A 17,174-nucleotide genomic window follows, 5' to 3' on the forward strand; every position below is an offset into this window, starting at 1 on the left:
CACCAAGCACTGCAGTACATTGCCAACACCATGAGTACAACCAGCGTATTATAGAGTAACCACTATTAACTTAGGTAACCACCTGATATCTTTGTATCTGGACATACCACGTCATCAATACATACTCACAAGTATCTGTTACAATCAGAACCAACGGGGCCGGCCCGGGGTTCACCGGTTCGGATCCTGGGTGCAGACATGGCACCGCTTGGCAAAAAGCCATGCTGTGGTAGGCGTCCCACATATAAAGTAGAGGAAGATGGGCACGGATGTTAGCTCAGGGCCAGTCTTCCTAAGCAAAAAGAGGAGGATTGGCAGTAGTTAGCTCAGGGCTAATCTTCCTCAAAAACAAAAACAAAAACAAAAAAACCCCAGAACCAACACAAGGGACATGGAACCCACACATCATCCATAGCCAGGGTTCTTGTTGATAGTGAGTCCTGTGAGCCTTCCTTCACAGCATAACCCTGGCTAATGGCAAGATGTCCTCTTACAGGCCCTTGGGCAAGGTTGTCTCAGAACACATGTGTAGAGTGCCAGGACCCATACTGGGCAGAGTGAGAGGTTCAGAAATGAAGAACAGCCTCAAGGACCACAAGGTCTGACAAGTTCATGCTGCACACCTCCTGACACCTACCTAAGTATGTGCGCGTGCATGCATGCATGCACACACACACACAATATAGCAGGACCATTAGGGATGTAATATCCATCCTGAGTGAGGAACATGGATAGGAGCAGTTTTCATCCTCCAGGCCTCTGCCCTAGAGCTCTGGTAATCCTTTCTCCATCTGCCCCACGGACAATGTCCACCAGCCCACAGACCATGCCTGCTGCCACAGACCTGGTGGCAGCGTAGCCCGAACCCCCTAACAATAATAACACACTATACAGCCCCAAGGGCAACCACTGTTGTTTCATATATATGAAACATAGCCCCCCTGATTGTTCTCTTCAGGGGCTTTCAGCCTCAGATTTCCTATGAAACGGGAGTGCTGCATACAGGATGCCTTGAGGCCCATATGCAAAGTCTGTGCCCATCAGCCCCGTAGACAGCACCCCTGTAGCTTTAGCCACTCTTTCTGTATATCTCCTCAGTTCAGACCCTCATTCCCATCTTCAGCTTTAGGCTTGTCTGAGGAGCTGGAGGCTGAGGGAAAGGATCTTCCCAGTAGGCCCTTGATTAACTAGAACCACATTATCAAGGCTGCAGCAGGTTAGAGGCAAAGGATGACAAGGAGGAGAGGCAAAGGCCCCCTGTGGCCATGTCATTCTTGGTCTCACCCTCTTTCGTTAAGGGTCAGAGTTACTGCAGAGCTGCCCACTTGGTCACCCTCTGGCTCACTTAACCCAAGGACCCCTCAGCCTGGGAGATAGGGCATGTGTAGCAGAGGCAAGCAGCTGTGATGACATGGAAAGGACATGGGTCTGAATGCTGAGACCTGAGTTCTAGACCCAGCTTTGCCACTGAAGGCCCACAGGCAGGACTCAGGTCCCTAGCTGTGAAATGAGGACAACCATCCTTGCCTCTTATGAAGGCTGTGAGAATGCAGGAGGATAGATAGGGACACCCTATCCTGAAGCTTCCCCTTGGTCACACAAAAGTAAGATTCACACTCAGCTCAGGCCAGGTGGCAGAGGTGACAGTGATGTTGCAGACAGCCTCAGCACCTCCCTCCCTACTGGAGATGGCTGTGCAGCTGAGACACAACCAGAACCCCCTCTCCTGGAGCTTAGCCCCACCAGCTGACCTGTTTTCCCTGTCAGGGCCAGCTTGGCTCAGGCCACTTCTTGGCTCTCAGGAGGCTCTGCCCCAGGGGCCTGGGAACCCTACAACTTCAGTCAGACAGCTTAGGCAGGGGTATGTTTTGCTCCCACTGGCCTCAGCCACCCCATGGTGGCCTGTCCTGAACACCTAGCTGTCCCTTTCCCTCAACAACCTAGGACCTAAGTGAGTCAGGATCGTCACAGGGGTGGGAGAACAAGGCAGTGAAGGCTGGGCAGGGGCACCTCGGTATTAGGTGGTATTAACTGGCTCTCCTAACTCTCCAAACAGCTCAGTAACAAGTCCCTTGACAGAGACACAGCAGGCTGGACCCCCTACAGCTATGTGAACGTGTTAGGTCAGTAGTGGTTTGAGTCTGGTCCCCTGCCATCATGTCCCACCCTGTTCTCCTTCCACGTTGAGAGGGGCCCTGTCCCAGCTCCAAACAAGAGGGTTAGTAGATGAATCCTGAGCATGGTTTCCCACAGGGAGAAGGGGTCTGGGGAGGAAGCCCAAGTCCCATTTCAGCTCTCATAAGCAAATGAGGCCCAGGACCCCCTTTATTCCTATAGAGACGATAGGGAGAGGATGGCTATGACTCAGGGACCACAAGGGAGACAGCTAGGGGCCGACGTGGGGATTGCAGAAAGAGGCAAAAGATGTACTCACCATCTGGGAATGGGATCCCTGCCTGACCCAGGCCCTACCAAGGTGCCCCTTTCAAGGGTTCCTTCTCTCTGCCCCAATGCCTTGTGGGCACCAGTTCCTATAGGAGTGGGGGTGGGGGTGGGGAATGAGGGGAAGCAGGGCAGGTGGCCTCAGCTCTAGCAAATCCCCCTGGCCCTGCTGGCCCCAAACCCCTTTGGACACTATAGAGAGGCCCTAATTCCTTCAGCCTGTCCCACCCTGACCCTCATGTCCTCCTCCCCTGCCGTACCAGGGCCCTGGGAATAATGGCTCCTCCCTGTCATTCCTCTCACTAGACTCCCATTTCCAGATCAGTGCCCTGGAGGCCAGATACCCGCCCGAGGACTTCTACATTGAACTTAGACACCTCAGCCGCCCCGCTGAGCCACACTCACCAGGTTAGACCCCCAGCCCTACCCTCAATCCCCCAGGTCCCTGAGGCTCTCATACCAATCCAGACCCAGCACCTGCCCTACACCCGATTCCTGCCCCTTGACCACCCTCACTGGCCTCAGAACTGTCCCCATTGAGTCCCCTCCCTCCTGACATGAGTAGTCTACAAGCCCAATCCCTTATCTAAAGAAAGAAACCGGTCTGCATCCCCCATCACCCCTTCTGCTCCCATCATAGTCAGTGGATGTGAACAAACTATGACTGGTATTAGGTGAAGGGGAACAAGATAACTGCACTCTGTGCGGGCCACAGAATACAACCCCAAACGATTGAGAAATGACTTGGGGATGGTGACAGCTTTGGGGTTCTCTGGGCCCTGTGGGTGTGGATGACAGAGAGTTGGCTCTTTGGCCAAAAAGCCCAGTGTCCCCCAGACCCACCAGTGGCAGGCAAGCGCTCTCAGATCATAGGGTAGGGTTGTTGAGCAGGGCTCTGGAGAGGTTGGGGCAAGATGTGTCACCAACATCCTCTGTGCTCATGTATTAGACTCAAACCTGGTGGCTTGGGAAAGATGCAAAAAGGAGACTTGCAAAGTCAGCCCTGCCATGGGAGGATATGAGTAGGAGTTACAGAAGTAGGAGTGAGGAGTGCCCACAGGAGTGAGAGCAATGAATGAACAGAGAATGTGGCCTCCCTACAAAGTGGCCCCTCTAAGGCAGGGCCTTAGCACACTGGACAACCTGGGCCTGAGTTTCTCAAGTTCAAGGGAAATGTAGGTCCCTGGGTCCAGCAGCACTAAGAAAAACAAAGGTTCTGAATTCATCTGCTGGCTGAGCAGGCATGGGCTGCAAAGACCCTAAGCCTGTACCCAAGAGGCTATGCTCTTGGCTATGGGTCCCCTGGGCAGTGTCTAGGACATTCAATAACCTCACCAAATACAACCACACACACATACACTACCACCACCCTGTATCTCGTTCCACATGGGAGCATCTCTGGGCTCAGTCCAGATTTATCCCTACTTTGAGATCTCACTCTTCAACCAGTGTAGCCAGGGCCACCACATGCTGTCCTTTTTTGCTCACACTCAGGCAGGCTGGTGGCCAATGGGAGAGAATACTTGGGGAGATCTGGGCTCTAGTTGCAACTCAACTTCTCACTTGCGTGATCTCAGGCAAGTCACACCCTCTCTTTGGGCCTTGTTTTCTGTTATATAAAATGGGAAAAAGTTAACAGCCCAGGCTCCCTCCCTCAGGAAGGGCAAAGGAAGCCGTTGTCTGGTATAAAGTGCTGAACTGATGCCAGAGATACAGATTGTTGAAGTCATGTTTCTGAAGGGCACAGATACCGATAGGAGAATAGTGAACTTGAGAAAAACTTGGACCTGATTCTGCCCTGTCACTCAGTACTGTGGGGAAGGCAGGCGGACAGGAGTAGACTCCTGCAGATTCAACTTGGGAACTCTATGTGGAGAAGGTACGGGAGGCATCTAAATAGCAATGGGCTGCTCTTCAGTGTCAGAAACTGGGGAGAGTCAAGTGGAGCAAAACTGTATTTTAGTACACACTCCTGCATGCCTTGCCCAGTGTTGTGTCCTCAGTTAAAAGCTGGGGAAAAGAAAGAATGACTTTGACTCTGAGCCAGAGTCATTACTGTCTCAACCTAAAAATGTCAGACAATTTCTTTTCTGGGATCCCCAGCAGCAAAGAGCCTGAGCTTGTTCCCTGAAGCTTTATGTCCTGCCTATGGCTGGGGCTCAGGACTGTGCACTGTGGCAGCCTAGCATAAACTATGACAGCCAAAAGGGAGAACAATTCTTGGGATTGAAAAACACTGGTAATACTTTTCAAAGACAACTCTCAATTATGTGCAAATGGTCCACCCAAAAGAATGGGTAACGGAGAGAGCTGACTGTAGATGGGAATGACTGTACATCTTGTCAAGATGACTAATCAAGAACCTCAGCCACCTGTCCACTTCCCTCTCTGGGTCCCCTCAGTCAAGCTTCAGATCCAGGAGCAAAGAGGCAGACCCAGAGCTGAGAGGTGAGAAACGGTCTTCAAGCCCATTCCAAAATCCAACAGAACTAGGATTTGGAATGTTACCCATCCTTCCCCCAGGCTAAGAAGTGCTTCGGATTCATTCCTTATCCTATACTTTTGGAGACTGGAACTTCACCTACAGTGACTGCGGATGGCATAAGAACCGACTTTGATCACCTCCTGGAAGGCATTCCCCTCAAACATTCCCCTCAGAGTGAAGGTTAAAGAGGAGGAGTGCTGAATATGCCAGGGGGTGCTGTAGCTCACTGTTAATGCTTATGAGCCTTTTAAGAATTCCTGTGTGGTCAAAATGATTTAGAGTAGATTAAACCCAGAATAATTTTCTAGCACTAAAAGACTATTATCAGGGTAGGGGAGAAAGAAAAAAAAACCAAGCAAAAAAAACCCCAAAGCAACAACACATGCAGTCTAAGTAACCTTACTCACCCGCATATCTGTCTTTCCTTATACTATTTTTATGCAGGTGCTTGTGGAATGGATAGACGTCAAAACACATACATTATGGACAAAGGCTTCAAAGGTAGAGTATCCAATCCTGCCGTCCCATTAGAAAGGGCTTAGCAAGATAAAGAGTGCAGATCTGAAATGGCCAGGAATTCTACCAGAGAGGAACTGCGCATCTCTTCCCCCACCCCCCAAAAAGCTAACAGACCACAGGACCTGGGGCTGCTGCCCAGGAGGAGCAATCATAATAATAATGAATTCATCTTTCAATTTCAGTTGCACCTGCTCAGCAAACACTTGTGGGTTTTTTATAGATGCCAACTAAATGTCTTCAGAAATGTAGAACGTCATTATCCAACCAATTAGTATGAGTTAAATTGATTATAAAATCCGAAATAAAGTCAATCTACCTGCCCCAGAGGCCTATTGTTGTTGCGCTGGCGACGAATGTCACCCTGCACGTGCTGGCTTTCTGGGGCACAAGGACTGAAAATGACACCAGTGTTAACAGTGTACAGCACTCCTCCCTCAACAGATCTCTGCCCCCGAGAGCAGGGAAGCCAGGACTAATCCCTAACATACGGGAAGTGCAAGTCCTCCTCCTTCTAGGAGGACTACAGGTGAAGCCAAAGATGAAAGGCCAGGTCTCGCCCCTGGGCTTAGGCCCTAGGTTTAAATGACAGTCAAACAGGCAGCTTTGGAACTATATCACTTATTAACTGTGACCTCTCCAAGGCCCACCTTCTTGATCGGCAAGGTTGTCCTATTGTCTACCACCTGTCCTGTTATCTAACAAGGTTATCATGAGTATCCAATAAAATCACAGATGGGAAGTGTTTTTGCATATTGTAAAGGGTTGTACTAATGTAACAGGGCTGTCCTTTTGTCTCTGAGGTCTATTTAAGTCTCAGCCAAACTGAAAAAGATACGACAGCAAAGGTCCCAAAGGATATCCTAAATCTAGCAGTGCACCAGAATCACCTGGAAACCTTGCTAAAAATACAGATGTTCACACCCCATCTACTCACGCCTCTGCTGTAGATCTAGAGTTGGGCCCTGGAATCTACATTTGTGATGAGTACCCTGATGCATTTGTGCTGAGTACCTCAGGGTATCCTTATGCAGCTTATCACCAACTAACACTTAGAAACCACTGGTCTAGACTAACCCAGATTTCTCAGATTACTGTTCTGGTCCTTCAGACTTAACCTTAGATAATACCTAAGACACAACCATTTCCTAACCAAGGAGAGCTAGCCTTTAGTGGGGCAGCAAACAGAAGTAAAGTGAGCTAGAGGTGGGTTGTGGTGGTGAGTATTGTGTTCTGAGCAAGAGAGCAGGAAGGGCAAGTCTCCGCTAGTGTGTGTGAGGATGTACAGTGCCCAAGAAGACGATCTGAGGACAGGAGGTCACCCCGAGGCTCCTGGCCAGCCAAAGGACACTATTCCCTTGGGAGTATCATTCTGGCAATTTTCTGAGTTTTGACTTAAACCATCCAAATAAAGGCAAGCATCATTACAGTAGGTGAGGCTAAAAACAGAAAAGACAGCTCTACTGTTTTGTCACTGTGATTTGGGACCTCAGTTTCTTTCTCAAAGAGGCATGGGGATCGGGCAGAAAGATTTCTAAGGGCCTTTCCAGGTGAGAATGTGCATGACTCAAGTGTGAATAAGCTCAGACAGGCCCAGACAGCTCAGTAAGTGAGCATACAACTTTCCTATGCACTTTGTTGTCCTACAGCTGCCCACTGTGATTAGGGGAGCTACTTTCAGACTTGCAACCATAAATGTAAAACAAACCTAAGGAGAACAATGTCTCTGCCTCAGCGTCATTCATTCCTGTTTTGTGGGATCATATATCTGAGCCTCTGAGTGCGGGGAAGGCCTTAGCAGGCTAGCAGCCAGATTTAGTTTCACCACTCTGGATGTAATCATCCTCTAGAGAGAAAAGAAGACCGTATAGGCAAACATACCGCAGGTGTTGGGAACCAGCACATCAGAACAAGAGAATTCAAAATGAGGAAAACAGAACGTCACAGTTCAGAACTCTACAGAAATACTTATCAAAGACATGGAATAAACCCCACTAACTGACTGAACTCCCAAATAAACATTCAATAAACGAGTTTGTACCAGGAATGAAATTATTTCCTAAAACTACTGGGCCAAACCAAATCAGAACTGCTAAGAGTAAAGAATCGAAGTGTTCTTCGAACTCAATGGGAAAGAGCCCTGGCCTGGGGGTTAAAGGATTTGGGTCCCAGTTCTTGCTATGTGACACCAACTAGGTCATAGTGTTGTTTGCTGCATCTTAGTTTCTTCCCCTACTAGAAGGATGGGGTTGTAGTAGCACCATCTCCAAGGCCCCTTCCAGCTCAGACATTCTAAAAGTCATCAATTCGGCCAATGCTCCCTTTCCCGTTACTTACTGAAGACCTCCATTCACTGTCATCCTGGAGGTTGCATGAGACCAGTCACACTGCTGTGCTAATCTCATTAACTTTTCTCTAAACACTTTTCATCTCCCCTTCCCCTTCTCCCCCTCAGCACAAGGATTCTGCAAAAAAACTGCCTCATGTTCAATTCCTTGTCTGTCAAGCTTTTCAAAGTCCTCTAAAGAAATCCTCCCCACTGCTTTCCATCATCTTTATGATCCTAAAATCCTGGATCCCACTGTTGCTGCCATTTTCCCCACCTGTATGTTCCTTGGTAATCTAACTGCCACATCTCTCCTTGCAGTCAGCTTGGGTTCCAAGGCAGTTAGGACCCCACTGACATCCTGAAAACTTTTTTCAGCTGGTGTGGTTCTCCTTCTGACCCTGAGATCTCCACTCTTCTCCCTATATCCGTGTCTCTCAATCAGAAGGATGCTAACTAGGGCCAGAAAGAGAAAAGGCAGTGTAGGCTAAGATGCAAGAGATGGATGTTTAGTGCCTAGGTTTTCCCCAACAGTGAAATACTGGCCTTAACTAGATGTTAATATGAATCTAAAAGCCTGGGTAAGTTCAGATCTCACTCACAAGGTGGCCTTGGAGAGTCATTTCCCCTCTCTGGATTTGCTGCTTCCTTTATCAAATGAAGATGTTTAGCTCATTTCAGAGGCCCCTTCTGCCTCTAATAGTAAATGACTGTTTGTGATTTTGGGGAGGTAGGAACTAGATGAGAGCAAATGCCAGGGCATTATAGGGCTAAGCCTTTAGTACTGATACTAATTATAGGCCTTGGAGGAGTGACACCTAGAGCTTCGGTAGCCTGCATCGAAGCTTCCCCTTTCTTTGCAAAATGCCCTGAAGTGTAAGGACTGGTGTGGGGGTGGGGCTGCAAAAGGATGAGGAAGTGTCTTAGAGAAGCTAGTTATTCTTCCCCTTACCCCGCCCTCCCTCAGGCCGGGCAGGTAGATGACTCAACTGGAGAAAAGAGGAGCTTCCTTAAGTAGGGTTTTCCAGCACGCCTTGCCCTTCCCCAACCTCCAGTTCCCAGAAATAGAATCCAGATTATTCTATAATTCAACAGTCTCCCCTCACCATCTACACACACACACACACACACACATACACACACACTTCTCCATCCTTTATCTTTACCTCTGGCCCTTTTACGGAAGATAGAGCTTCTCCCGGAGACTAATCCCCTCCCCCTCCCCCAACTTCTCTTTTGTCCATTTAGGTGCATCCCCTGCTGCAGAGCAGCCAATTTATTCCCCAAACCTTGAAAGCAGCCCTGACTTTTCTGGTGGAAATCAGAAGGGGGGCACTCTTGGCTGACTGAGGCTCATTTTAGGCATGGAGCTGGAGCTTCAAGGCTCTCCCACTGCCATAACTGAATCAGTCATGGGACATCCACAGAAAGCTTAGAGCTTGGCCTTTCTCTCAGCAGGGTTTGGCCTCATAGATGAAGGGTTTTCCTTGTTAAGGGTAAGGTGAAGCTGTTGCAGACATAATGTGTATTTAGACACACAGAACAGGAGCACAGGTAACAAGATGTAAGGGGAAAACACCTTGACTGGGAATCAGAGAAGACGGGCGTTGAGTCCTAACTGCTTATAACATTAGGCAAACTTTGAACTTCAGCTTCCTCATTTCTAAAGTAGTAACAATAGTCCTTCCTGCCCAGCCCCCTTCACAGATGTTACAAGTTTCAGATGACCTAACCTGAGTGAAGACTGGCTGAAAGTGCCACACAAAGTGAGCTATTGCTATTCCTCAAGTTTTAGAAAACATGCAGCTGAGGCAGCTGCCAATCAAAGTAAAAGGATGTGTCTGGGTGGGGAGGAGGAGAGAGGTGTGAGGACTTTCCACTCAGGAGACAGCCCTTCTTTAAGCAATACTAGTCGTCAGCTTCCAAACAAGCAGCTCTGAGTCATACTGGCGAGTTCCGAGAACCCAAAGTGGGACCAATGGGCCATGCTAGGGTTCCTGGACCTACCTCCGCTCCCTTGTAATGAGAAACAAAGTACCCGGTAGAGGCATGTATGCGGCTTGGGGCAGGTCATGGTCCAGGACCCACAGCCACCTTTTCCCATGTGAGCCTCACCAGCAGCTGGGCCAACCCAGCATCCCTTTAATCCTTGCTGGGGCTGGCTGGGACTGTTCACTGTCTAGCAATGAATGTTCTCTCCTTCTCTCTAGGCTTCTATGCTAGAAAGAGGCCACAATCTAAGATGGGACCAAGACCAACATCCCCCTCCACTTGTGGGCTACGTTGTGATAGAAAATGCCCTGAGCCTGGTTCTAAAGCTTGCTCTGCTACTGATGAGCAGTGTAACTCTGAGAAAGCCACTTCCCCACTCTAAGCCTCAATTTCCTCCTAAGTGAAAAAGGGCGGCAGGGGTGGGGGGGGACAATAATTTTTGCTCTACCTACACCACAGGGTGTTGTGAACACTTGAAGGAGCTAATGGATCGATGTACTTTTGTACAAGTTTGAGGAAATGTTACCTGCTAAAACAAACATCATAAACCCTACACTGGGGCCAACCCAGTGGCACACTGGTTAAGTGCGCATGTTCCACTTCGGCGGCCCGGGGTTCGCCGGTCTAGATCCTGGGTGCAGATATGGCACCACTTGGCAGGCCATGCTGCGGAAGGCGTCCCGCATATAAAGTAGAGGAAGATTGGCATGGATGAGGGCTCAGGGCCAGTCTTCCTCAGCCAAAAGAGGAGGACTGGCAGCAGTTAGCTCAGGGCTAATCTTCCTCAAAAAAAAAAAAAACAAAACCCTACACTAACAGAAAAGCAACCCCACCCAACAGTTACCTGTTATGGGAGAAAAGAGTACTTGTGGTGGCACACATCTCAACTACTTCAGCCATGTGGAGTGTTCTGCTCTCAGTGGACCAAGGTACATCTAGTCACCCCTTGAGTTACATCATCGCTTTCACTTTTTTACATTTCCATCAATCTCCCAAGTTGGAGGGAGAAAGAATAGATAGACAAACAGCAGCCAAAAGTAGAATTCATGGTGGTTCTAGTGAAAGATCATCCAAGAATTCTGCCATCTGCTACCACTAATAGAAACTCAGAGGCCACTTAGATCACTTTTGCCTACCTAGCCCAGTGCTTGTTTCCAGAGCCCCTGGCTAGCAAAGCCTCACAGATGGATGACAGGCAGAGCTGCCAGATTACAGAGTCTGCTGCTTTTTGCAGGCAAGTCCTGCCTCATTTGGGAAAATCTACAGGAGGCAGTGATCTTCTCCAAAAGGGGAATGGCACAGAGGTTGAAGGAAGGGCTCCCCTTTCCTCCCATGTCTCCCAGTCACAAAGAGAACTTTCTTCCTCCAGTGGAACTAGTTACCTCGCTTCATATTTGCAAACTAATTTGCATCCTTTTGTACCCTAACATACCCTGAAGTCTTGGGGATGATGCACCTGAAAGGCAATAGGAGAGGAAGAATGCGTTCTCCTAGTATCAGAGAAGGGTCCTGCTAAAACAGGTTTCAGTTAGCATTCATGAGAGCTGGGTAAGTGACTCCAGAGACACACTGCAGACTTGCTAGAAAACAGGAACTTTCCAAAGGCCAGCTTGAGACCAAGGTGCTTTTTACACCTTTACTACACTTCAGTCTGCCTCACCTCTGATCACGAGCTTCTGGAGAGCAGGGATGCCACCAGAGTTTGCTGCCTAAAGGTTACCATACTGCCGACACCTGTGCCAAAACACACAGACACACCTACTTCTTCAGAACCTAAGCTTCTTAGTCATCAAGAAGAATGATATCACAGAAAACACACAGGCCAAGGAGTCACAAGGCACGGATTTAAGTCTTGGCACTGACATTTATGAGCTGTGTGACCTTAGCCAAGTTACTTCATTTCTCTGGGCCTCCATCCTATAAAATGTAACCAACTATCCTTGCAGGATTTTGTAAAAATTAAGTAACAGATGTGAAAGCATATTATAAATATCTTGAATTAATCCCTTTCTAATGCTATACCTGACTACTAAAAACAAAAATGTTCCTCTCTCTCCAAAAACATAAGTTTCTTTGGAAAAAGAACTCTGCCTACCAAGGAAAAGACTCTTCAACATATTTAATAAGTAAATCTTAGATTATCATAGGCTTTTACAGTTCCAGGATCCTGAAGACACATGAATTCAAGTGCAGTCTGCTTCTGGTACTTAAATCTTATGTCCTTGCTTGTCCTAAGAAATCTCTCTTGCCTTGCAGATTACATGAAAGAATCCGTGTGCAGTTCTAGCACTTGCTCCTTGAATAGCAGTGAAAACCCTTACGCCACAATTAAGGACCCACCCATCCTCACCTGCAAACTTCCAGAAAGCAGCTATGTAGAAATGAAGTCGCCTGTGCACAGGGGGTCTCCGTACACAGATGTGCCATCCTTGTCGACATCTAATAAAAATATATATGAAGTTGGTAGGTGTCTCAAATAAGTAACTTAGTGAAATCAGGGCAACAGTGCAGCATCTGAAGCCCTCTCCACTCACCCTGTCTTGAAAACACACCCTTCTTTGGTTGCTTTTTAAGGAATCCAAGGTGAACTGTCTTTTCCACAACTGCCCTCCTCTCTCATGCAGGAAATCAAATTCTTGTGCCAACTCTGCTTTAAAAAAACACCAGGACTAGTATGAAGCAGAAGTACTCGGGGTGGGGAGTGGGTACACACACAGACACTTCAACTGACTGTTGATACAAATTCCAGTTTAAAAAAGAAAACAATCAGACAGATATTTGCAAGTTTCTAAATCACCCTCTTCTACCTTCTCCTAGTTTAACCTGTCCCTGGGCTCAATGATAAGATCCCTACCTCGAGGAGATTTTAAATCTCTTGATTTTGACCAGAGCTTGGGATTCTGACAGCACACTCCCTCAGGTTTTCCATCTTTTTAGCAAGCCTCAGTCCTAACCCTCATGTTTACCACAGATTTATAAATCCTTGGCTTCTCTCCCCACCCAGTTAAATAGAACTCTTCCCCACAACAAGGCAACCAAAGCTAATCTGTTCTCTGAACTCATTTTTCACTATATTCCTTAGAACCCACAGTCAGTGTGGTCCAAGAAGGCCGCGGTCATAACTCCAGCTATATCCAGAATCCATACGACCTACCTAAGAACAGCCATATTCCTGGTCATTATGACCTCCTCCCAGTAAGACAGAGCCCTGCCAATGGGCCCTCCCAGGACAAGCAGACTTAGGAGGGATAAGCCTCTCTCTTGCAATGTGCTCTGCTGAATATTCTCTGACTCTGAAAGAAGACAATCCCTTGACTTGAAATAATGGTACAGACTGACTCCAGCTGCGTGTTAGTTGTTATTCACCTGGAACTAAAGAAGAGCTTCCAACGGGACTGGGGTAATTGTAATTGCTCAAAAGGTCTGTTCACAAAGGCAAAGCCTATCACGCACCCACCCCCAACCCCAAATGTCCCGGATTATATGATCTTTTAAAACATTTAAGATACAACTATTGATCAACATCAGCTAAATATATATACTTATATATTTAATTACTTGAATCGATGCTTTAGAAAGCATGCAGAACAGGTTTTCCAACCTTCCTAGGGGGAAAAGAGGACTGGGGAGGGGACAGGATTACTTTAAAGCACCTGGAATGTATATGTACTTTTGATTGCTGTTACCATCAACATCTGTTTGATTACCTAAGATAATTAGTACATAGATTCAAACTGTGCTAATATCAGTCCTAAAGTACTCATACATATATGTCTGGTCCATCAAATTACAACAGTCAAGATTACAGAGTTTAATGTATAGTCTAATGCTGACAAATTCAATTTTTTAAAATAAGACTTTAATAAATACAAATTAACTTTCCCTCTTCTGCCCCTGCTGGTAGGAGGAGAAAAAAAAGTTTCCAAAGCATAACAGCCTCTTTCAGTCTATGACAATAATTTCCAGGGGCCGGCCCCATGGCTGAGTGGTTAGGTTCACGCGCTCCACTTCGGCGGCCCAGGGTTTCACCAGTTCAGATCCTGGGCGTGGACATGGCACCACTCATCAGGCCATGCTGAGGCAGTATCCCACATGCCACAACTAGAAGGACCCACAACTAAAATATACAACTATGTGCTGGGGGATTTGGGGAGAAAAAGCAATTCAAAAAAAAAAAGATTGACAATGCTTGTTAGTTCAGGTGCCAATCTTTAAAAAATAATAATAATAATAATTTCTAGGCCAGCTTTACCAAATCTTGCCCATTAAAAGTTCAAGAATATTGCAAGTCAGCCCTGGCCTTGTCACATTTCCTTAGTCCATCCAACACTTGAGTCATATGTGAAACAGAACTCTGAGATGATGCTTTTAAGCAAGCAGTCACAGACTGATAAGAATTAAGTATCTCTAAAAATGGCTATTTGGTTCCCCAAATTTACTTGGTTGGCATTCCTTGACTTAGAAGAGTACTTTCTTTCAAACATTTCTTCATAAATCTTGAGCTTGCCATAATATGGTACCTAAAAGTCTAGAGGAAGTTAGACAAAAGTGGATATACCAAGTTTAAGTTGCTTAAGTACATTATGCTTTTTGATGGAACTAAGTGAAATGATGAAGAATGGACTGTAATCAGTTGCTATAACATGATGTAAAAACTTTATAGTAAACAGCATATAAGGCTATGAAAATACTTCTACCTTCTACTTTAAAGCCATCACCTACTTAGACAGCCAAAAATGTATTACAATAAGCTAATACTCTAGATCCCAGTATTCAGATGTGTCTATACTTTCCACTACTAATGAACATAAGTAAACACAGGCTCAGATGAGTCAAAATGGAGCCACCCCCAAGCCCTAAAGAGGACCTCATCACAAGAATTAAAGACCAAGTGGGTAAACAGAGGAAACTAATGGCCACCCTATACCGCTCCATTCTCTGGTACAGTCCACCCAATAAAAATACTTCCGAAAAGGTATAGAGAAGAGAAACTAAATGACTGCAAAGCTGGAACAGCTGTTACAACAAGTGTGGGAGTTCTGAAGCCCTTGATACAAATTGGAAGTCTGCCATGGACCCATTAGTTTGGGCAATAACCAGCAAAAGCAAGAAAATAAACAAATGATAAATCTTCCCTCCCCCACTTCACACAAGGCTTAAGCAAATTTTATTGTTAGGGGAAAATATTTGATAAATGAATGCTGCATGTGTGCATGGGAGCAAGTGATCAGCAATAGCAAATTTACTTTCCAAAAAAGCCTTATTAAAATATAAATACTAGAAAATTACCTTGTAGACCCAAGTAAATATTTCTCATACATATGTAGAAAGAAATATAGATAAGAGACTTACCTCAGTATTTCAGGGCAGCAAGCGCTCAAGTATCTTTGTGAAGCAAGAATTGAGAAGCAAGGCAAAGTCAGATCAGCAAGGAGAAACTTCATCTCACTCCTAGGTTTTATCTTCTTCCCTTACCCTGCATGTACAATAACTGTGGCGTGGCAAACTGCAAACAAGCAGCATCACTCAAGTTTCAAATTCCACCTCTTTTTTGCCAGCTATCTTCTGGGAAAAATTCAGCAGGAGGTGGCATGGCGGAATTGCTAAAGCATATTCACATCAAGAGATTTGAGTGTTGCTTGCCCTCTCTGAGCTTTTTACCCCATGTATAAAAGAAGGGAGAAGCAGAGACGGGTAAGGGAGCTCTAACAACCCTTCAGCTCTAGCATTCTATGATGTTTAAAGAAATGTAATACAACTCAAATCAGGCAATACAGAGGAGAAGGGCAAGGCAGAGGGTGTGACTGATCTATAGTAACAGCTGCCTTCACGTATCTAAGAGTTACTGGTGAAAGACACTTCAATCTTACAGAGCAACTGTTAGAGCTTCTGTGTAGCACTGTCACAAATAGGTTCGTGGTCAACCTAAACATGTGTACTCTGCATTTTATTGGCAACTTGGAAAGACCTGTCCAATTATTTTACAGAAACCAAGTTTTCACTCAAAGTGATATGCATACAATTCAAATCAATAAAGAAAACACAATTATTGTACAATATAGCATAAGTGAGACTATGAAATGGCAATACTTTTTTAAAAACAACCCAGATTTGTAATATATTTGTTCACTGTGCAGAGGGATCATACCTTGTACAAAATAAAATAAATTTCTCAAACTAATTTAACAAGAATGCGTACTGTTGTGCTGCAGACTGAAAATGTGTCGTTAATCTACACCTCAGGTTTAAAGGCAGAAATAACCTACATTTTGTGTGGTCACTTTAGAGCCTGAAAAGTGAGAATTATCCCAAGAGATGCTTGAAAATAAAGTGAAAACATTCTATCAAATTTATAACAGAGTCTCCTCCTTTAAAGTAATGAATGGGAGCAACATATTCATGTCCAAAAATTACTGAAAAATCTCATAGACATTAGTATACTCTAATAGAGAATTTCTCTGCTTTCAAAAAGATTTGGACTCAAAGACAACTATTACAGCTTGTGCTCAATTCCAGAGACACAAAGGTACTTCTGTGGAATGGAATAAAGGCAACTCTAAGGGCCACCTCATTTGCATAAGTGCAATGAATAGTTTTCCACTAGGACAAGTTATCACCCAGTACAGTACTCTGGGTCCATCTGTTTTAGGACCCTTTAAAACACAACCTTGTGACCTAAGTGGTAAAGCAGCAACAGGATTAATTTTGTAATAAAATACAGATGTTAAAAATAGCTTACTGTATGTATTCAATGGTATAAGTTTAAAATTTCTCCTTCATACTTTCAAAGGTTTGTATGTAATCTTCATATTTAAGTCAAACTAAACCCTTTCAACTTGTCAGTTCACAAGGCTTATGTGATACTGAAAAGTTACTCCCATTTTAACAAAATATTTAACCAAGAGTAATACATTTTGCTAGTTAGAGATTAAGACTCATTAAGAAAAGATCTTACTAACAGATAATTCTCTAAGATGTCATGGGCTGGAGCTTGACATTTCAGTGAAAGACAAAACACAATCAAGAGTTATAAGGCTAAAAAAGGTATTTACTGAGAATAGTGTAAGATTGTGACTTAGCAGGCTCAGAATACTACCCAATACCATAAATAATAACCAAAGGCTGCAGGTTGTGCACTCAGTACAGAAGATTCAAGAATGATACATTCTATTAGCATTCATCTAACCAGAGGGAAGACAGAAGAGGTCCATTTAATTAGTATGTGGCAAAAGGAGATGGAGAATCTTTCTCAGAAGGGATGAATGGATACATAGGGATTCACTATACTTTTGTATAATAATTATTTATATATTCTAATTTTATATAATTTTTAATGAAAAAAATTTTAACCTGAATGGTAATTCTCAGACTATAGCTCCCCAAGCTAACCTAGAAAGAACTCTAGGATTAGTC

At 45.3% G+C, this 17,174-nt stretch overlaps 1 protein-coding gene and 1 long non-coding RNA gene across 15 annotated transcripts in view; one reads left to right on the forward strand and one right to left on the reverse strand.

Moving 5' to 3' along the window:
- The window catches only part of LOC139076095 (uncharacterized), a 48,330-nt gene extending 48,038 nt beyond the window's left edge, over positions 1-292 (reverse strand). Inside the window, exon 1 of the long non-coding RNA XR_011527362.1 lies at positions 130-292. This is a non-coding gene — a long non-coding RNA (uncharacterized lncRNA). The remainder of the gene's footprint in view (positions 1-129) is intronic.
- Positions 1-15,944, forward strand: part of MEGF11 (multiple EGF like domains 11) — a 336,904-nt gene extending 320,960 nt beyond the window's left edge. For 4 of the 14 annotated variants that reach the window (XM_070576537.1, XM_070576518.1, XM_070576490.1 and 1 more), the window contains 5 exons: positions 2,057-2,123; positions 2,749-2,850; positions 5,372-5,428; positions 12,018-12,224; positions 12,844-15,944. In XM_070576537.1, coding sequence (XP_070432638.1) covers positions 2,057-2,123; positions 2,749-2,850; positions 5,372-5,428; positions 12,018-12,224; positions 12,844-13,004 — 594 coding nt within the window. In that variant the 3' untranslated portion in view covers positions 13,005-15,944. Of the gene's footprint in view, positions 1-2,056; positions 2,124-2,748; positions 2,851-5,371; positions 5,429-12,017 lie in introns of all 14 variants that reach the window. The other 10 variants (XM_070576560.1, XM_070576587.1, XM_070576570.1 and 7 more) reach the window with 6 other exon arrangements.
- Positions 15,945-17,174: the final 1,230 nt, after the last annotated feature.

Source organism: Equus przewalskii, chromosome 1, assembly GCF_037783145.1.
Source record: "Equus przewalskii isolate Varuska chromosome 1, EquPr2, whole genome shotgun sequence".
Classification (NCBI taxonomy): Eukaryota; Metazoa; Chordata; class Mammalia; order Perissodactyla; family Equidae; genus Equus; species Equus przewalskii.